The sequence below is a fragment of the Capra hircus genome, assembly GCF_001704415.2.
Source record: "Capra hircus breed San Clemente chromosome X unlocalized genomic scaffold, ASM170441v1, whole genome shotgun sequence".
Lineage (NCBI taxonomy): Eukaryota > Metazoa > Chordata > Mammalia > Artiodactyla > Bovidae > Capra > Capra hircus.
In genome coordinates, this window is record NW_017189517.1 from 2,313,691 (window position 1) to 2,336,429 (window position 22,739).

Below are 22,739 nucleotides of genomic sequence, written 5' to 3' on the forward strand. Positions count from 1 at the left end.
TTTCATGGAGTCATCAGTTGTGGCCCTCAGTATGCATATAGTCTTGAAAGGCTCTTTGCTTCAGCAGAGGACTTTCCATGTGGAAGTCTTATATAGAAATTGAGTATATTTCCTCTCTCTACCCACTCACACGCATCACTCCTAAGCCTGGGTCATAATATACCTCATTCAAAATGTATTGAGATAAGAATTGTCCATTTTATAGCTTTGCTCTTTATCATCTATAAAAGAGAATCTAGAATATTGAACAGTTTCTCATTTAGTAAAACAAAATCAAGCTACTCAGGATTCAAATGTACTAATTATTATTTTGTTTTATAAACGCTCCCACAAGATTGTCCTGTATAATTTATTACTTAAATGGGTAGCATTGTAAATGTTTAACATGTTTTTCTCAGTGGGAGTAAGTTCTTTATCACATGCCTGTTGGAAATAGGAAAAACAAAGCACATTTGAAACTAATTACCTTACTAAAACATTGTTTAGTATTTAGGCCTCGTTAATTTTATAAGTCAATGTCAAGCTGTTGCTTAGATGAGCCTCTGTGGGCTATTCACGCCCTGTTTAGGATTCTTGCCTCTTAATTATTTTTCTTAGGGCAGCTTTCACATCCTTGTTCCTCAAAATATAAATGAGAAGGTTTAGCATAGGGGTTACATTACCACAAATTGCAGAGATGACTTTATCCTGATCCTGGTACTGCCTTGACTGAGGTTTCAGGTACATGTAGATGGCTGTCCCATAAAATATGTTGACCACAGGTGGATGGGATCCACAGGTGGAAAAAGCTTTGAGCCTGGCCTCTGCAGAACAGATCTTCAGCATGGCAACCACAGTGCGAGTACAGGAGATGAGGATGAAGGTGAAGGGCAGGGGCAGTGTGAATATACCAATGACCAGACCCAGAATAAGTCTAACTGGAGTTTCTGAGCAGATGAGCTTCAAAAGGGCCTGTGTCTCACAGGTAAAATGTTTGATGAGATTATGTCCACAAAAATGGGCCAGAATTGCAGTGATTGGTATTACTGCTAAAAGGAAAGCACTAGCTCAGGTCACCACAGACAACTGTAGGCAGACCTGGTTATTCATAATGATAGTGTAATGCAGGGGATTTGAGATTGCAATAAATCTGTCATAAGCCATGACAGCAAGGAGGAGGCACTCTGTCATCCCCAGAAAAAGAGAAATGACCATCTGAGCATAACAGCTAGTATAGGAAATGGTGGGGTAGTTTCTTAAAGCACTGAACAACATAAAAGGCACTGAATTGCTAGAGTAGCCGATATCAAGGAAGGACAAGTTGCTTAAGGAAAAATATATAGGGGTGTGAAGCTGTCTATCTACTTCTAACCAAGACAATGATAAGACTGTTACCCACCAATGTGATCAGTTAGACTGCTACCATGGTGCAGAAAAAGGCAATCTGGTCTTTTGGATGATTCGACAAACGCACCAGGATGAACTCTGTCACCTCGCTGGCATTATCAGAAACTGGAATATCCATTTTGTCCTATTTGCTGAAGTAGAAGAAATTGAAATCATTTTATTTTGGGAGACATTGATTATTTGCTGTATCCTCAGTAGCATGTATGTGTGTGTGCTCAGTCACTTTAGTCGTGTCCTACTCTTTGTGACCCTATGGACTGCAGCCCACCAGGCTCCTCTATCCATGGGATTCTCCAGGCAAGAATACTGGAGCGGGTTGCTATGCCCTCCTCCGTGGGATCTTCCCGACCCAGGGATCGAACCCACATCTCTTGTGTCCCCTGCATTGCAGGCAGATTCTTTACCACTGAGCCACCCAGGGAAGCCCCCTCAGTAGCATATCAGGTGCTATTAGGAGAAGGAGAATATCTACCAAATAAGTGATGCTGTTTGTAAGTTTATGTTCTATTTTGGAAGATAAAGCATTCATACACAGAACAAGATTAATTTACAAAGTAGCACAATCCATTGTAAGTTTTAATTCCTTCCTATATAAAATGAGGGAGGTTAGACTCCACCTGAACATGCTTTGAACACTCCCCCTTAAAGAAAATGTGCTAATTTACTGCTTAAACATAATCAGATCCCTGAGTCTCAAAATTACTAACTGTTCTTTCCTGCTCTGAATATTAGCCACAGATTTGTCATTAGCTGCTTCATATTCATGATATAAAATATATGCCCAGTTCACTCTCATTTCTTCCTTAACCTGTACTCAATCACTAAGTACTATTGGTTCATCCTCCTAAATGTATTTCAAATCTGCCTACAAATCTCCGTATCCACAGCTACAGCATCATCTCACATCTGGACTGCTTAATGATCCATGAGCTGCTTAATGCGCCTCCCTTCTTCCATTCTTACCTCCCTATAGTCTAATCTACACATAGCAGCCAGAGACGTTTTACAAACATACAGAATTATGACCTTCCCATGCTAAAAAGCCACTGGAAGAGCTTTTAATTACAATTGGAATGTAATCTAACCTACTTGCCATGACCCACAAGATTCTAAATGATCTGACCCTAACCTTACCTTGTGCTGTCTCTTCTCATGCTGACTTTCAGTCATATTATCTTTATGAAGAATCTAAGCTTGTTCCCACCTTAGGACTTTTGCACAGTGTGTTCCTTCTGCTAGAAATATTCTTCCTACCTTCTTTGTTTGGTGAATTCCTAGTCATTCTTACTATTAATGTGTGTGTGCATGCTAAGTCACTTCAGCTGTGGGTGACTCTTTGCAACTCTATGGACTGTAGCCCACCAGGCTCCTCTGCCCATGGCATTCTACAGGCAAGAATACTGGAATGGCTTGCTGAGCCCTCTTCCAGGTGATCTTCCCAACTCAGGGATCAAGGCCGCATCTCTTATGTCTCCTGCATTGGCAGGCATGTTCTTTACCACTAGCGCCACCTGAGCAGCCCTCTTACTATTAATATCTCAGTCCAAAAGAAAGTTCATTCAAAAAGCCATCCCAAACCCCAGTAATTTAAATCAGATCTCTTTGTTAACATTGTTCATAGTACTCAGAACTTTTCCTGTATGGCTTTTATCATAGTTTGTATTTATATAGTTGTGTGATTATTTAATTTTTGCTCTCTTACTATAGGACTAGGAAGAACAAGCCCCTGACTCTTCTATGTACTGCTTTATTTTCACCATCTTACACAATGCCTTGTGTGAACCCACAAAATATGGGTTCAGTGTATGTTTGTTGAATGAACCAAAGCCAGTTATTTGGTCTTCTGTCTTACCAAATGTCATGAAATTGATTTGACTGAAGCTACTTTCAACTGGCTGAAGAAAATAAATGTTTGATTTGATGGTAAAAAGCTATGATGATAAACAGTATCATAGTATTCTGTCTTTCTTTCTTTTTTAACTTTTGGCCACACCCTGCAACGTGTGGGATGTTAGTTCCCCAGCCAGGGATCAAATGCATGCCCCCTGCAAGGGAAACATAGAGTCTTAACCACTGGGCCACTGGGAAGTCCCTCATAGTATTCAGTTTTATTAATAGCTCAGAAATGATACTTTTTTAGCTCTTCAATTTGCCCTTTGCATGGAGTACGTGGTTAGTCACAACAGTCCTGTCTGACTCTTTGCTACCTGATGGGCTGTAGCCCACCAGGCTCCTCTGTCCATGGGGTGTGCCAGGCAAGAATAGAGTGGGTAGTCATTTCCTTCTCTGGGGGATCTTCCTGACTCAAGGATCTAACCCACGTTTCTTGCATTGTTGGCAGACTTTTTACTGCTGAGCCACTGGGAAAACCCTTTGCATGGAGGGAAGGTGTGATAGTGAAGAGAGCGAATGGGTTTATTCTAGAATCTGAAAAAAAAAAGTTTCACCCTTTTCCATCCATTCCAAATTTTATTTTTTTTGTTTGATATGATTATATCAGATATGCATACTATCACAGACTAGTTCATTATTAAGGTCAAGCTCTTTCCCTGGATTGTTTGTAAAAATTCTCATGAATTACGTGCGTGCTCAGTTGTGTCTGACTTTTTGCGACCCCATGGACTGTAGCCCACCAGGCTCCTCTGTCCATGGGGATTCTCCAGGCAAGAATACTGGAGTGGGTTGCCATTTCCTACTCCAGGGGATCGTCCCAACCCAGGGATCAAACCCACACCTCTTGTCTCCTGCACTGGCAGGTGGATTCTTTACCAACAGTGCCACCTGGAAAGACCCCTTCTCACGAAGTTTTAGTCACAAATCAGGATTTGGGGCATCTACGGTGTAGTTTCAGTCTCATGAGGCAGTTGTCAGGCCTTGGTGAGAACAGGCTGTGGATGGGAAGGTTTGTCTTGGGCTCTAGACAGCAGGGAGAACTATCCAGGCTAATGATGTAGGTGATCTCTTTGGATTCTCTACTCAGGATTCCAAATCTCAGAAAGCACATGATGTTTATAGACAAGTAATTCAGGAAATAGAGTAAGAATTTATAACAAGATCCTCAATAATACCTAATACAGGATAAAGTCTTCTGAAAAGAAATCAGAACCAAGGGCCAACAAACTGAAAAAATACTGAGCTGCTGCCAAACTTTGAATTGCAGTTGTTTTTACTTATGAGTGATCCTACAAGGAGGCCTTTTAACTGGAAGGGGATGACAGAGGATGAGATGGTTGGATGGTGTCACTGACTCAATGGGCACGAGTTTGAGCAAGCTCCTGGAGATAGTGATGGATGGGGAAGACTGGTGTGCTGCAGTCCATGGGGTCACAAAGAGTCGGACATGGCTGAGTGACTGAACTGAACTGAATGAGAATTTAAAGGCTCCTTTTTATTCTGTATACTCCCAGAATTAAAATCAGAAAACAAGAATCAGTCAGAAGTGAAAAAGTCTTCTTAGAGTAGAGTTATGGGATTGTGACTGAAGCAAAAGTCAGGTGATCTGATCTTTATTTAATGGTGACACCACAAGCACAGTTTCTTAATAGCATTACAAGAATGGAATTTTCGGGGCACACATTTTTTCAAGGAATACTAAAGTTTCCCCTAGAATGGCAGTATTTTAAATCATAAAGCCCTATTTTGACTGGCAATATCTGCCATCATATAGCCCCAAAAATCTGAAAACAAATGCCAGTGTAGATAGCTGGAAAACAAAGAAGAAGTTTTTGTGTTTATATGATTTTAGAGAATCTCACTCGAAGAAGGCAATGGCACCCCACTCCAGTACTCTTGCCTGGGAAATCCCACAGACGGAGGAACCTGGTGGGCTGCAGTCCATGGGATCTCGAAGAGTCGGACATGACTGAGCGAGTTCACTTTGACTTTTCACTTTCATGCATTGGAGAAGGAAATGGCAACCCACTCCAGTGTTCTTGCCTGGAGAATCCCAGGGACAGGGGAGCCTGGTGGGCTGCCGTCTCTGGGGTCGCACAGAGTTGGACATGACTGAAGTGACTCAGCAGCAGCAGCAGCAGCAGAGAATCTCACTAGACTAAGCATGTGTGTGTGTGTGTGTGTATTGAATAATTCAGTGTTTTAGCACTGTGTGGGCTAGACTCTTTCTAAATTAACTAGACATATGTGGAGATTTTCACATTTAGTCACAGGCTTCTGATGTTTCAGAAATATTTTGGGTACACTTTTCTTCACACAGGTTTCCCAAAAAGGGCTTTCCTGGTCCCACTTACCATGTAAAAGCATGCTTCCCAGGAGGACTCATTTCATTTTTGCTACTAAAATTAATGGATGCTTGGAGTATCTTCCCTGTTCTCTGCGCTCTTCAGAAAGCTCCCAGATCCTCAAAATCCACTGGAATAAATAGTGCGTACAGACAGGAATTTCTGTTATTCATATCAGGCGGTGCAGACTGTTGGTTAAGAGCATGGATTCTTAACCAAAGTTTGAATCCTGGATCCATCACTGATTCACTATGTAACATTGGTAATTTGTTTAACTCATTTATTTTGGTTTCTTCAATTATAAAGTTGGGGAAATTATAGTAACTACCTCATAGGGCTTTTGTGCTACATATATATTTATATATCTGGTATATATATATATAATATATATATTAGCTATTATTATTTTGAAGTGAATCTTCATTTGGGAAGTGGCATCCATGACAATGTGACCACATTTGTCATCTTTCTTTTCTGGAAGAGGGGAAATAATTAAATGAATGAAGACATAAATAAGGCAATATGGTCACATTATACTATGAGCCTTCTGAAAGAAGGATTTGCATTTTATTTATTTCTATAACCCCAGTACGTGTCTCAATTCCTCACACATGGCAGGAAGTTCATGAATAAATGAAGATTGGGAGAATCAAATTGATTTTACTCACCTGAATAGCAAAAAAAGCCCCCCAAACAAAAACAGCAAGGTCTCTAAGAGTTGTTTTAATATGTAGCCCCTTATGTGTTGTAGGATCATTACCTTACTGACGTATTGGGGTCTTTCAAGGGGAGTGAGTTACAGGTGCATCCTAGGAGATCCATGTCAAGACTGACCATTCCATACATATATGTTGATTTGTTCAAAAAGACAGTTATGGCTTCTTTCTTCCTTGCTGGGTGTATGTTCTTCACCTGCTCTTGCAATGGGTTTTATTTTGATTCTATTCAGCACTTTAGAAACCAGGACTTTAAGTAGTCCAAACGATGAACAAGAGAAGAAGAGAACAATCTTAAACATTATCTGCTGTTACTGTCTGCATTTATTCACTCTGGTTCCAAAGAAGTGATTTCACTAAGAGACTTCAGGGATTAGGTCCCTAAAATAGGCAATTAAATCCTGTTACTGAACTAAAGCTGTATATTCTTCTGGGATGTTATTTCTAAGTCATTAAAATACAAGTAGATTTTGTCTATTAGTACCAATGTTTTATTAGTGACAGTATGTAAAATTTTTGACTAACACTATCAACTCGACTTCTGCTCTTAAGTTACCAGATAACGGAACCACCACTAGGGTGATTACTCAGAGTCTTATATTTCTTGGGAGGGTTTCCAATGCAGTGACTCAAGAAGGTAATGAATGAACAGGAAAGGAGGAATGGCTTCAATCTATTGTGATGCTGTGAAAGCTCAATTAAGATTCAGGTAAATAAAATTACGTTAATAGTGTTTATTGGAGGTTTCCTCTTCTTCTTCACTTTACCCTGAGTTTCCCCAGCCCATCCCAGCCTCTTTGACTTGAATGGTTTCTGGAAATCCCACTTTTTCCTAAAACTCTGATGGATTACTTTTGAGGTGCCATACCCAGGTGGCACTGTTGGTAAAGAATCTGTCTGCCAGTGCAGAAGACACAAGAAGTGTGGGTTCGATCCCTGGGTTTTGAAGATCCGCTGAAGTAGGAAATGGCACCCCACTCCAGTATCCTTGCCTGGAGAATCCCCATGGACAGAGGAGCCTGGTGGGCTACAGTCCATGGGGTCTCAAAGAGTTGGTCACAACTGAGCATGCATGCACTTCATAAGCTGTCACTGTCTAAATATAATCCTGCACCTTCTCATTCACTGTGCCATTGATCTACTTCATCTGTGCATATAGCTAATTATGATAGTATTCTTTTATTGATTTCTTGCCCAATTGTAGCCTGAATATATGATCTGATTATTTATTATTTTACATGTATCCTTCTTAAAATTTCCAACTCAGAGTTTGAGATTTTAGGGGCTAGGAATGAGGCATCTTAGTAAATAGTCTAGCTGGAAAAGTGAAAGTTAAAGTGTTAGTAGCTCAGTCGTGTCTGACTCTTTGTAATCCCATGGACTGTAGCCCTCCAGGCTCCTCTGTTCATGAAATTCTCCAGGCAAGAATAACGGAATGGGTTGCCATTCCCTTCTCCAGGGGATCTTCCCGACCCAGGAATCGAACGCAGGTCTCTTGTACTGCAGGCAGATTCTTTTTTAAAAATTTATTTATTTTAATTGGAGGCTAATTACAGGCAGATTCTTTATTACTGAGCCACCAGGGAGTGCTTCTCAAAATGTTTTCAATGAGATAAAAACAGAATTGAGAGTAAACCGTAACTTTTAAAGTGATTTGACATTGCCATAATATTTTTGTTGTATTTTGTAAAATATCAGTCTGAAATAGCTTGGAACTTTAAAAATAGTTGCATTTTACCCCAGATAGTTAAGTATTAGTTGGCCACGTATTCATTTAACAAATTCTTATATATGTACTCTGTGCCAGGAACTATGCTAGGGAAACAGATGAAAACCTTCTTGTTCTCAATAAACTTATGATCTAATTTGGGATAAAAACTCCAAAACAACTGATTATAAAATAATATGGAAGATGTTGAATTTAAGATTGAACTGAATGTTATTAAGCAAAAGAAAATGGAATTAAGTCACCTTTCCAGGTTTAAACAGAATGGAGTATGCTCTGGTGAAGGCTTCACTGAGGACATGACATTTGATCTGAACTTGAAGGATGACTGAGGTTTTGCCAGGCATAGAAGACAGGAAGATCACTGCAGGCAGAGAGAACAGTGTACACAGTGGTGTATATACATAAAGGGGTCAGAAAAAAGTATTGCTTTCCTGGGGCCTGGGGTCTGCAGAGTTCAGGTAGAGAATAAGGATAAACAGGTTTGCAAGTGTCTCAAGTAATGTTGTATATCCTATAGGTAGGATTTCACCAGTGGCTCAGCAGGAAAGAATCTGCCTGCCAATACAGGAGATGCAAGAGACCCAGGTTCTATCCCTGGATCAGGAAGATCCCCTGGAGAAGGAGATGGCAACCCACTCCAGTATTCTTGCCTGGCGCATCCCATGGATAGAGGAGCCTGGTGAGTTACAGTCCATGGGGTCGCAAAGAGTTAGACACAACTGAGTTGGCTCAGTACACAATCATGCATCCTATGGGCAATAGGGACCCATTGCAAGTTTCTAATCTTGGAGTGGGATTGTAGAGGAAGGTTTAATATGATGAGATTTTTCCATTTAGATAGTCATTCTGGAGAAGTTGATTGGATGGCTAGTTTAGAGAGAGAATGGATTAAAGAAAAATAGGAGCTGATTACAGTCATCCTGTTAAGGGTTGAGGAAGCTGTGAACTAGGGCAGGTGCTCTGAGGACAGAGAAGAGATGGATTTCAAAAATATTTCAGAGCAAGAATCAATAAGATTCGGTGAGTGAGTGGTCGTTAAGGGTAAGTGAGGAGAAGATGTAGAGGTTAAGTATGAGGATAATGAAAATACCATTGTGTAGTATTTGTAGAGTACTTTTAGCTTTCTAGTGTCTAACATCGATGATCTCATTTGATCTTTCAACCCTTCTGAGACAGGTTAAAGAATACATTTTTTCCCTGTTGGACAAATGCAGTCCAGAGAAGTTAACTCTCATCCAGAGTTTCATAGCTCATTAGCAGCAGAACCCAGACTAGGATCCAGACTCCCTGACACCTAATCATGTGCTTTTCTCACTCCATCATGATGCATTTCACTAGCAGGGAAAAAAGAGGAAGGAACACAGTGAGATGAACACCAACTACTTCTGAGTCAACTGAGACTTCAGTGTTAGTAATAATAACTGTACAATAACAACAATCAGTTCAGTTCAGTCGCTCAGTCTTGTCGGACTCTCTGCGAGCCCATGAATTGCACCACGCCAGGCCTCCCTGTCAATCACCAACTCCCGGACTTCACTCAAGCTCATGTCCAACGAGTTGGTGATGCCATCCAGTCATCTCATCCTCGGTCATCCCCTTCTCCTCCTGCCCCCAATCCCTCCCAGCATCAGAGTCTTTTCCAATGAGTCAACTCTTCGCATGAGGTGGCCAAAGTACTGGAGTTTCAGCTTCAGCATCATTCCCTCCAAAGAAATCCCAGGGCTGATCTCCTTCAGAATGGACTGGTTGGATTTCCTTGCAGTCCAAGGGACTCTCAAGAGTCTTCTCCAACACCACAGTTCAAAAGCATCAATTCTTTGGTGCTCAGCTTTCTTACAGTCCAACTCTCACATCCATACAAGACCACTGGAAAAACCATAGCCTTGACTAGACGGACCTTTGTTGGCAAAGTAATGTCTCTGCTTTTGAATATGCTATCTAGGTTGGTCATAACTTTTCTTCCAAGGTGTAAGCGTCTTTTAATTTCCTTCCAAGGAGTAAGCGGCTTTTAATTTCATGGCTGCAGTCACCATCTGCAGTGATTTTGGAGCCCAAAAAAATAAAGACTGACACTTTCCACTGTTTCCCCATCTATTTGCCATGAAGTGATGGGACCAGATGCTATGATCTTCGTTTTCTGAATGTTGAGCTTTAAGCCAACTTTTCCAATCTCCCCTTTCACTTTCATCAAGAGGCTTTTTAGTTCCTCTTCACTTTCTGCCATAAGGGTGGTGTCATCTGCATGTCTGAGGTTATTGATATTTCTCCCAACAATCTTGATTCCAGCTTGTGCTTCTTCCATGATGTACTCTGCATATAAGTTAAATAAGCAGGGTGACACTATACAGCCTTGATGTACTCCTTTCCTATTTGGAACCAGTCTGTTGTTCCATGTCCAGTTCTAACTGTTGCTTCCTGACCTGCATACAGATTTCTCAAGAGGCAGGTCAGATGGTCTGGTATTCCCATCTCTTTCAGAATTTTCCACAGTTTATTGTGATCCACACAGTCAAGGGCTTTGGCATAGTCAGTAAAGCAGAAATAGATGTTTTTCTGGAACTCTCTTGCTTTTTCCATGATCCAGCGGATGTTGGCAATTTGATCTCTGGTTCCTCTGCCTTTTCTAAAATGAACTTGAGCATTTGGAAGTTCATGGTTCACGTATTGCTGAAGCCTGGCTTGGAGAATTTTGAGCATTACTTTACTAGCATGTGAGACGAGTGCAATTGTGTGGTAGTCTGAGCATTCTTTGCCATTACCTTTCTTTGGGATTGGAATGAAAACTGACCTTTTCCAGTCCTGTGGCCACTGCTGAGTTTTCCAAACTTGCTGGCATATTGAGTGCAGCACTTTCACAGTATCATCTTTCAGGATTTGAAATAGCTCAACTGGAATTCCATCACCTCCACTAGCTTTGTTCATAGTGATGCTTCCTAAGGCACACTTGACTTCACACTCCAGGATGTCTGGCTCTAGGTGAGTGATCATACCATCGTTATTATCTTGGCTGTGAAGATCTTTTCTGTACAGTTCTTCTGTGTATTCTTTCCACCTCTTCTTAATATCTTCTGCTTCTGTTAGGTTCACACGATTTCTGTCCTTTATCCAGCCCATCTTTGCATGAAATGTTCCCTTGTTATTTCTAAATAACAACAATAGATAAAGCTTATTGAGAACTTACTATGTCCCAGCCATAGTTCTCAGCATTTTATATAAAATCAACTGATCCAATCGTTTTAACAACCTTATAAATTCAGTCCTATGATTGTCATCCTGTTATAGATGAGGAAATTGAGACAGGAAGTTGCCCAAGGTTGTATAGCCAATAAGAGTTAGGGTCAGATTTTTTTAGCTGCTGCTGCTGCTGCTAAGTCGCTTCAGTCGTGTCCGACTCTGTGCGACCCCAGAGACGGCAGCCCACCAGGCTCCCCCATCCCTGAGATTCTCCAGGCAAGAACACTGGAGTGGGTTGCCATTTCCTTCTCCAATGCAGGAAAGTGAAAAGTGAAAGTGAAGTCACTCAGTTGTGTCCGACTCTTAGCGACCCCATGGAGTGCAGACTACCAGGCTCCTCCACCCATTGGATTTTCCAGGCAAGAGTACTGGACAATCTGAAAATCTAATGTTTTTCCCTTTCTCAATTCAGCAACAGCTTTACCTTCTTCCTACTTTTCTTTTTCAAAGACTCCTGAACCCATCAGGCTCACCTCAAAAAGAGCATCAGGCATCAGAATTGTATTTTTTAAATTAAATTAATTTTTTATTCAGGTATAATTGACACATAACATTATATTAGTTTCAGGTGTACACATAATGATTTGATATTTGTATACAATCAGTAATTACCACCTCAATAATTCTAGGAGAATTGTATTCTAATCCCAGTTATATCACTAACTGCTAACCTTGATAATATCACAGCCTTTTTACAGCTCTTTATCATCTGTTAATGTCAGTTTCACAATAGTAATAATATCTGCTTGCTTATCTCATTACATTATTTTGAAGATGATATGAGGTAATATATGTTCAAGAAGAAGATAAACCGTAAAGTGTATAAAGTGTTTATAATCTTAAGAACTAGGAAGATATAAATTCACATAGTAATGCTGCCTGCGTATATGTTTTTCTTCACACCTAGACAGTGAATTCTTTGAGTGGAAGGATCAAATATGTTTTTTTGACCACTCCATCTCTGGCAATAGCACTGTACTTGTATAGTAGGTAGTTAATAAGTGCCTGTGAAATGAGTGATATATGTACAGATGCTTGAATGCCTAGATGAGGGAGCAGCCTTGAAAAGCACTATTTAAGAAGCGTACAGGCATTTAAATTCCTGGTGTCTTAGGTTCATGTGATCCAGCCTTCATGATGACAGCTAACACGTGCTGTTCTCTAACTATAGGCCAGGTGCTTTTCTAAGTGCTTTACATGACTTGAGTCATACAGTTCTTATAACCAAGCTATGAAGTCACATTCAACACCATTCCCATCCTTTTAAGCTGTCAGCTGTATTGTAAAAGTATGTAGACTTTGTAAGCAGAGATTTCAGCGGCTTTTGAGCATTGTTCCTTGAAGCATCTACTTCAGTGACACCATTGGTAACAGTTTCCTTAAAACTTCCCAAGATTCTTGCAACTCCTGCAACTGTCTAAAGTTGTTGGCAACATTCGTTTACCTTCCCTCTCACAACACTTCCAAAGGCTTCATAGGCCTCTAATTCTCTTTATTAAATCCCTTCCTGCCTGATATAACTAGAGTGGTTCTGTCTCCACGATCAAACTCTGAACACTATAAGTAGTGTTACATTAGCCCACTTCACATGGAGAGATCGAAGCACAGAGAGTAACGTGCAAGAAGACTAGCAGAATGAAGCTCTGAATCCACAAAGTTTGGCTCCAGGGCCTGTGGTCTAAATAGTGATAACTCACTGCCTTTCCTCAAGTGAAATCCCCAATCCTATGAACGGGGCATGGTATTTTTTCTTAAATCTCTATTGAAAAATATCATTTTGAAACATTTTTTCAGTGTGCAAACTTTCTTCTCAATTTTTAGCAGAGCTATCTTAGTTTCAAACAAATCTTTGCTTTCCAAGGTGAAGCAAGATAAGCTTCACGACCCAGATATCTAGAATGGGGTGCACAGTAGAATGCTTCTCACAGTGCCTGTGAGTGATCAAGTGGCCAAGTGATAGTCAACTTTAGGGGTTTTCAACAATCTAGAATTGATTATGTTCCACAGCATCCTCATAGAATTCATTTTTCATAGGTAAAATGAATTAGTATCAATGTTGAATTAGATTGCCTTTGGGATTAAACTCAGCAGTGGCCACAGGACTGGAAAAGGTCAGTTTTCATTCCAATCCCAAAGAAAGGCAATGCCAAAGAATGCTCAAACTACCACACAATTGCACTCATCTCACATGCTAGTAAAGTAATGCTCAAAATTCTCCAAGCCAGGCTTCAGCAATACATGAACCATGAACTTCCTGATGTTCAAGCTGGTTTTAGAAAAGGCAGAGGACCCAGAGATCAAATTGCCAACATCCGCTGGATCATGGAAAAAGCAAGAGAGTTCCAGAAAAACATCTATTTCTGCTTTATTGACTATACCAAAGCCCTTGACTGTGTGGATCACAATCAACTGTGGAAAATTCTGAAAGAGATGGGAATACCAGACCACCTAACCTGCCTCTTGAGAAATCTGTATGCAGGTCAGGAAGCAACAGTTAGAACTGGACATGAAACAACAGACTGGTTCCAAATGGGAAAAGGAGTAGGTCAAGGCTGTATATTGTCACTGAGAAATGTTGGACTGGAAGAAACACAAGCTGGAATCAAGATTGCCGGGAGAAATATCAGTAACCTCAGATATGCAGATGACACCACCCTTATGGCAGAAAGTGAAGAGGAGCTAAAAAGCCTCTTGAAAGTGAAAGTGGAAAGTGAAAAAGTTGGCTTAAAGCTCAACTTTCAGAAAACGAAGATCATAGCATCTGGTCCCATATCTTCATGGCAAATAGATGGGGAAACAGTGGAAACAGTGTCAGACTTTATTTTTTTGGGCTCCAAAATCACTGCAGATGGTGACTGCAGCCATGAAATTAAAAGACGCTTACTCCTTGGAAGAAAAATTATGACCAACCTAGACAGCATATTCAAAAGCAGAGACATTACTTTGCCAACTAAGATCCATCTAGTCAAGGCTATGGTCTTTCCTGTGGTCATGTATGGATGTGAGAGTTGGACTGTGAAGACGGCAGAGCAGCGAAGAATTGATGCTTTTGCACTGTGGTGTTGGAGAAGACTCTTGAGAGTCCCTTGGACTGCAAGGAGATCCAACCAGTTCATTCTGAAGGAGATCAGCCCTGGGATTTCTTTGGAGGGAATGATGCTGAAGCTGAAGCTCCAGTACTTTGGCCACCTCATGCGAAGAGTTGACTCATTGGGAAAGACTCTGATGCTGGGAGGGATTGAGGGCAGGAGGAGAAGGGGACGACAGAGGATGAGATGGCTGGATGGCATCACTGACTCGATGGACGTGAGTCTGAGTGAACTCCGGGTGTTGATGATGGACAGGGAGGCCTGGCGTGCTGTGATTCATGTGGTCACAAAGAGTCGGACATGATTGAGTGACTGAACTGAACTGAACTGGGATTTAGATGCCTAGAAACAGAACATTGGTGCTGGAAGGGCCATAGCTATGATAACTACCTGCTATGCATGCCTACTTGTTTCAAAGTTAACATTTAAAGTCAGGCAGATAGATCCGTATATATTGATCTGGAAGAATATTGATGATATATTGTCAAGTGGAAAAAGCAAGTTTCAGAGTAAATTGATGATATTATTGTCTTTTTAAGGAAAGAAAAAAATTTATATAAAATAACACCTAGATACAGAAAGTTAGAACTAGAGAGATCCTTGGGTAACAAACAGAACTTTCCTATTGTATTGATGAGCAAATTTGAGGGCCAAAGAGTGATATAATTAAGGTCACACAACTAGTTAGTAGCAGAATCAATTCGGCAGTGCCATCTCCAGACTCCACTATGTCACTCTGTCTGTAAGCTGTGTCTCTACCAACAAGTCAATAAAGAGACAAAGCATCTAGCGACAGAGTTATAGGTTTGTAGTAGAGGCATTATTAACAAAAATACGATTCTCATTTTAAGCTGCAAATAGAGAGCTGTAATAGAGAGTAGAATATTTCTCCCCCTGAAAGCAAGGTCACTAAAATGAGCACTCTTAATATTTCTCCTAATTTCTGATTTTCTCCCTCCCTAAAGGCTCTATTATTTTTTCATGTAAAATTTTATTGATTTCATCAATTTTACTTTATTTCACAATGTTAATTTGAAATATTTATTTTAATAGTAGAGAATATTTTGCAAAATGTATGAAACTTGCCCTAGCACCTAGTACCTAGTGCCTGGTTAAAAGTAGAAAGTTAACCTTGGTTGAATGAATAAATCCAAGATTTAAATCAATTGGGTTTTTTTTTTCAAAATTAGTTTTTATTTATTTTTAAAATGTTTTTTTTTTAATTTGAGGATAATTGCATTTATTTTTTATTTCTTGATATTAAAACATAGTTTCAGTGGCCGAGAATACTACAATCTTTTAAAAATATGTAATAGATGGAATTTGAATAAATATTGCATGTATTTGAAAATTATACTATTTTGATAAGTGATTTACTCATTCTTTTTATTTATTTAGTGAGTAAACATGTGAGACAGGTCCCTTGTATGTCGGGTACTCTCTTTGCAGTACCAAACAAAATGGCATCAACTCCCAGTGGTCAGTGTCCGACGAGTGCATTGAATATCTGCTTGCTCAGTGAAGCTGTACTTCAGATCTAGGTGCTGTGCATCATCTTTTTATCTGTGCATCTATGTCCAGTTCTCCACTAGGTTGCTTTGGAGAAGACTTCATCATGTTTGGTCAAACTGCCCAAAAAGTGAAGCCGGGAGACAAGATATCTGGGTCTTTGTCTCAGGTTGCTTCCAAAAAGTTTCATGGTCTTGGGAAATTTACATTCTGTTCACTGAGCGATTGATTCTTTATCTAAAGCAAGAGCTCTGTAATAGATCATTGTTTGTCAAATGTTTTATTATCAGAACTCCATTTTCAAATGAAATTTTTCACAGAAAATTTCACCTCCATTGACAGGTTCCAGGCACCACGGCCAAACCCATAGAACTGAATGCACTAAAGTTTAAAACCACTATATTATGTACAGTAACAGGGAATGGAGTTTTAAAAACATAGTAAATTGTATGATGGAATATTATTCAGCAGGAAAAAGGAACAAACTACTGATGCCTACAACAACATGGATGAATCGCAAAAGCATGCTGAATAAGAGAATCCAAGCACAGAAGAGGATATACTGTATGATTCCACTTATAGTCAATTCTAGAAAATCAAAGCTAACATATAGTGAAAAAAATCAGATGAGTGGTTGCCAGGGCTTGGGGGTGGAGGAAAGGGTGGACTACAAAAGACCGTGAGGAAACTTTTGGATGTGATAAAATTGTTAAGTAGCTTGATAGTGGTGGTGGTTCTGGGGATACCTATCAAAATTTAAATTGTACACTGTAATTACATAAATTTTATTGTACATAAATTATATTAAAATTAAATGGTTAAAAATCACTTCATTAAATAATCTCTAAGGCCTCTGAAATTTGGATACAGTGAATGGGATCTGAAATCAGTCATATCTAGGTTTAAATACTGGCTCTATGGCCATGGGCAAATCATGGAACCTCTAAGAGTCTCAATTTCCTTATCTCTACTATGGATTGATAATAGCGATACTTCCCTGAATTGTAGTGAGAATTATATGTGATAATGGACATAGGTCAGTGCCTAGTATATGGTTAAGTGCTTGATAAATATTGGGTGCATTTATAATTTTAAAATTCCAGATACTTTTCTGGACAATATTGAAAAGTTCAGAGGTGACATATAGATGATCTCAATTCTAATTTTTATTCTGTTACCAATTATGTATGACTTTCAGTTCAGTTCAGTCACCCAGTTGTGTCTAGCTCTTTCCAACCCCATGGACTACAGCACACCAGGCTTCCTTATCCATCACCAACCCCCACAGCTTGCTCAAACTTATTCCCATTGAGTCGGTAATGCCATCCAATCATCTCATCCTTTGTCTTCCCCTTTTCCTCCTGCGTTCAATCTTTCCCAGCATCAGGGTCTTTTCCAAGGAGTCAGTTCTTCGCATCAGGTGGCCAAAGTATTGGAGCTTCAGCTTCAGTATCAGTCCTTCCAATGAATATTCAGGACTGATTTCCTTTGGGATTGACTGATTTGATCTCCTTGCAGTCCAAGGGACTCTCAAGAGTCTTCTCCAATACCACAGTTCAAAAGCATCGATTCATTGGCACTAAACTTTATGATCCAAATCTCACATCCATACATGACTACTGGAAAAACCATAACTTTGACTAGACGGACCTTGTTGGCAAAGTCAAGTCTCTGCATTGTAATATGCTGTCTAGGTTGGTCATAGCTTTTTTTCCGAGGAGCAAGCATCTTTTAATTTCATGGCTGCAGTCACCATCTGCAGTGATTTTGGAGCCCAAGAAAATAAAGTCTGTCACTGTTTCCATTGTTTCTCTATTTGTTTGCCATGAAGTGATAGGACTGGATACCATGATCTTAGTTTTCTGAATGTTGAGTTTTAAGCCAGCTTTTTTAGTCTCCTTTTTCACTTTCATCAAGAGGCTTTTTAGCTCCTCTTCACTTTCTGCCATAAGGGTGGTGTCATCTGCATATCTGAGGTTATTGATATTTCTCCCGGCAATCTTGATTCCAGCTTGTGCTTCATCCAGTCTGGCATTTCTTATGATGTACTCTGCATATAAGTTAAATGAGCAGGGTGACAATATACAACCTTGACATACTCCTTTCCCAATTTGAAACTAGTTCGTTGTTCCATGACCGGCTCTAACTGTTGCTTCTTGACCTGCACACAGGTTTCTCAGGAGGAAGGTAAGGTGGTCTGGTATTCCCATCTCTTTAAGAACTTTCCACAATATGTTGTGATCCATACAGTCAAAAGCTTTATCGTAATCAATAAAGCAGAAGTAGATTTTTTTTTCTGGAATTCTCTTGCTTTTTCTATGATCCAACAGATGTTGGCAATTTGATCTCTGGTTCCTCTGCCTCTTCTAAATCCAGCTTGAATATCTGGAAGTTCTTGGTTCATGTACTGTTGAAGCCTAGCTTGAAGAATTCGAGTATTACTTTGCTATCATGTGAAATAAGTGCATTTGTTCAGTAGTTTGAACATTATTTGGCATTGCCTTTCTTTGGGATTGGAATGAAAACTGACCTTTTCCAGTCCTGTGGCCACTGCTGAATTTTCCAAATTTGCTGGCATATCAAATGCAGCACTTTCACAGCATCATCTTTTATGATTTGAAATAGGTCAGCTGGAAATCCATCACCTCCACTAGCTTTGTTTGCATTGATGCTTCCTAAGGCCCACTTGACTTCTCATTTCAGGATGTCTGGCTCTAGGTGAGTGATCACACCATCATGGTTGTCTGGATCATTAAGATCCTTTTTGTATAGTTCTTCTATATATTCTTGCCATCTCTTCTTAATATCTTCTGCTTCTGTTAGGTCTTTAGTTCTGTCCTTTATTGTGCCCATCTTTGCATGAAATGTTCCCTTGGAATTTAGTTCACTGATTCCTAAACTGTCGATGTTCACTCTTGCCATCTCCTGTTTGACCACTTCCAATTTACCTTGATTCATGGACCTTACATTCCAGGTTCCTATGCGATATTGTTCTTTACAGCATTGGACTTACTTCCATCACCATCGACATCCACAACTGAGCATTGTTTTCACTGTGGCTCAGCCATTTCATTCTTTCTGGAGCTATTTCTCCCCTCTTCTCCAGTAGCATATTGGGCACCAAGTGACCTGGGGAGTTCATCTTTCAGTGTCATATCTTTTTGCCTTTCCATACTGTTCATGGGATTCTCAAGGCAAGAATACTGCAGTGGTTTGCCATTCCCTTCTCCAGTGGGCCACATTTTGTCAGAACTCTGTACCATGACCCGTCCCTCTTGGGTGGCCCTAAATGGCATGGCTCATAGTTTCATTGAGTTAGACAAGGCTGTGGTTCAAGTGATCGGTTTGGTTAGTTTTCTGTAATTATGGTTTTCATTCTGTCTGCCCTCTGATGGATAACGATAAGAGGCTTGTCGAAGCTTCCTGATGGGAAGGATTGGCTGTGGGGGAATCTATGTCTTGTTCTGATGGGTGGGGCCGTGCTCAGTATATCTTTCATCCAGTTTTCTGTTTTGTGTGAGGCTTTAGACAACTGTTAATCTTTCTCTGGGCTTCTGTTTGTCTCATTGTTAACATGAGGGATGGATTATGGTAACTTTTGTTACCAGCTTTACAGCAATATTAGGAATACAGAATGAGATAATATATTTGAAAGAAGTTCAGAAAAAGAAAAAAAGTGAAACACTACACTAACGTAGGAAATGGCTGATACAATTTTCTCATGATTCTGAGGTTAAGTGGAGAGAGGATAGTGCTTTTACAACAGGCCTTGCCTTCAGTAAAGTTGTAAAATTTCTGACATTTGTCTTCTGGCCTTTTATTACACCATTCTTCGTCCTATTTTCCAATTTCACTTATGCCTCACCTCCTGCTAACAGTCATAGGAGGTTGTCTTACAGCTTAGGTCTCTTCTGTCAGTGAGGAAATGATTCTGAGAAATTTATTTACCTGAAGTTGAATAACTTAATGGGTGACTACTAATGTGTTTTTTTTGTAAAGAAAGAGTGAAAATATTGTGAAAGTGAAAGTGAAAGTCGCTCAGTCGTGTCCAACTCTTTGCGACCCCATACAGTATACAGTCCATGGAATTCTCCAGGGCAGAATACTGGAGTGGGTAGCCTTTCCCTTCTGCAGTGGATCTTCGCAACCCAGGAATCGAACTGGGGTTTCCTGCATTGCAGGCGGATTCTTTACCAACTGAGCTATGAGGGAAGCCCCCCCCCCCCGCCACAAAGTATTGTCTGTAACTGAAATTGAAGTCTCAGTAGGAATAAGCTTTTGTGGTGAACACATCCTGAAGATTCTCACATGATAATCACCTACTGTACCAAGGGTAAAGGTGTTAATCCCTCAGTTGTATTCAATTCTTTGTGGACCCCATGGACTGTAGCCTGCCAGGCTCCTGTGTCCACAGAATTCTCCAGACAGAACACTGGAGTGGGTCAGGGGATCTTCCTGACCCAGGGATCAAACCTGGGTCTCCTGCACTGCAGGTGGATTCTTTACCATCTGAGCCACCAGAGAAGGGGATAACAGAGGATGAGATGGTTGGACAGCATCACTGATTCAATGGTCACATTTTTGAGCAAATTCTGAGAGGTGGTGAAGGACAGGGAAGCCTGACGTGCTGCAGTCCATAGAGTCCATAGGGTCTGAAAGAGTTGGACATGAGTTAATGACTGAACAACAACCAGCAAAGGTAAAATTGAAACTTTTAAACAGTTTTTACCATCATTGAAGATGTAGCTGAATGGTATTTTAGAAGTTTAGGAGCAAAGAAGACTTATGGCCTTTTTGCCATAACTTTCCTCATTGCCCCTTTAACATCCTTATTCCTCAGACTGTATATTAGGGGGTTCAGCATGGGTGTCAGAGCCCCATAAAACACTGAGATAAATTTGTCTTGATCCGAGGATGACTTGGACTGTGGTTTCATATACATGGAAATGGCTGCCCCGTAGAAGATTACCACCACAGTCAAATGAAAAGCACAGGTAGAAAAGGCCTTGAGCCCACCCTGGGCTGAGCGAATCCTTAGGACAGCAGTGGCAATTCGGACATAGGAGAGGAGAACAAATCCAAAGGGTAGGAGAAGGGTAAAAATGCCTGTGATGAGGATCAGAAGCTCATTGAGACTGGTATCAGAACAGGCCAGCTTAAGAAGGGAGAGAATCTCACAGACAAAATGGTTGATGACATTCATCCCACAGAAGTGAAGCCTCAGGGATAAGATGAGCATGGCAGTGAGCACAAGAGATGCCCCCCATGAGGTAGCAGCCAGCCAGACACACACCGAGCCATTCATGACCATGGAATAGCGCAGGGGATTGCCGATAGCAACCACACGATCATAGGCCATGACAGCCAGTAGGAGGCACTCTGCTGTACCCAAGGCCAAAGAGACACTTATTTGGGTCAAACATCGTGGGTAAGAAAGGTAAGGATGAGCAGAGAAGCAATGCACCAAAGCCTGGGGCATGGAGACTGTTCCATAGCAAAGGTCTAAGAAAGACAGGTTACTAAGGAAAAAATACATTGGAGTGTGGAGGTGAGGGTCACTGTGAATAAGAAAGATGATCAGTCCATTCCCCAATAATGTGCTGAGGTAAGTGATCAGCACCAATGTGAAAAATGTGACCTTCCACTCAGGATAGTTAGATATTCCAATCAGGAGAAACTCAAATACTGCTGTAGCATTACCCATGGCCATCCTTTCCACTTTCCACTATTCATTGAATGGGTGCCAATGTAGCTGTCTAGTTTTACCTGAGAGAATGAGAATAAACATGGAAGGATGGTATAAGAAAGTTGGAAATAATTAGGGTGTACAGGATCATTCTCTTTGTCCTCTTCCAGAGATATAAGAATACAAATGAGATATCTATAATGGGAACAGAGGGCAAGCTAAAAATCTACTCCCTCCCCTGGAAAACAGCCAATTCCCCATCCTTTTGAGATGGTTATATGAACAGTTCTCCAACCCACTTTTGCCAGATGCCTTTTTTGTTTCATTTTTTTCCAAGTAAGAAGAGAGGAAAAGGAGGGCATCTTTCTGCTTCTCTCACTTGTTCACTTTCCAAGACAAATCTGATTCATAAAAATGGTTGAACATCTGTCAGCTTGAGTTACTTACCTCCACCAAGAGAGTACCTTCTAACAGTCTTAGCTAAAATATTGCCTAGGCTTGTCTCTCACTCCTAGATTGTTCATACCTCCATTCTCCCATTTTGCTAGTATCTACTACGGTGCTTGTCATAGAGTTCTGCCGAGTATTTCTTTGGTCTGAAGTGATATTCTGTAAACATGGTTTATCATGGAAGCGTTGAGGTCTGTGAAAACCCTCTGCGAATGTCCATGGTTGGAGTTACATTTCCAGCTCTTCTGGTGTTTTCCATGTTGTGATTGCAGGGCCCCAGTTAAGAATGTGACAATCTAATATGATGTTTCTAAAAGTTTGAGTGTACACGTGTTCCCAATAAATAAATTTAAATTAAAAAAAAAAGTGGTAAGAAGTGACCAGCCTACCTGAAAAAGCACTCTCTTCTCACCTTCATCACTCTCTTTCCCCTCATGCTGCTTACTTTTTCTTATAGCACATTCCAATATTTGAAACTGCATTAATGATTTGATGGTTTAGTACTTAATTATTTGTCTGCCATGTGAATGTAAATTGATTGAGGACCGAACCTTGTCTGTTTTTTTTTTTTTTTACTGGCTTGTCCTTGGTACCTAGGACAGTGCCTGGGGGGGCATCATAAGTAACTGATAGATATGGAGTGAATAGATGAATGTATAAAGTCCTGGGAGGTCACACATATTATTCAGAATCAAACTATTC

The 22,739-nt window shown here is 40.4% G+C and overlaps 1 protein-coding gene and 1 pseudogene across 1 annotated transcript; both read right to left on the minus strand.

Annotated features, from left to right (window-relative positions):
• Nucleotides 1-564: 564 nt before the first annotated feature.
• On the minus strand, nucleotides 565-2,540 carry LOC102180658 (annotated as a pseudogene).
• Nucleotides 2,541-20,684: 18,144 nt separating this feature from the next.
• LOC102180925 (olfactory receptor 13H1-like) lies at nucleotides 20,685-21,611 on the minus strand. Its single transcript, XM_005700392.2, has one exon. The coding sequence runs from the start codon at nucleotides 21,609-21,611 to the stop codon at nucleotides 20,685-20,687; it is 927 nt and encodes a 308-aa protein (XP_005700449.2).
• Nucleotides 21,612-22,739: the final 1,128 nt, after the last annotated feature.

Bases quoted from the DNA above. Each gene is read 5' to 3' on its own strand.
- LOC102180925 (XM_005700392.2), bottom strand. From the start codon at position 21,611: ATGGCCATGGGTAATGCTACAGCAGTATTTGAGTTTCTCCTGATTGGA.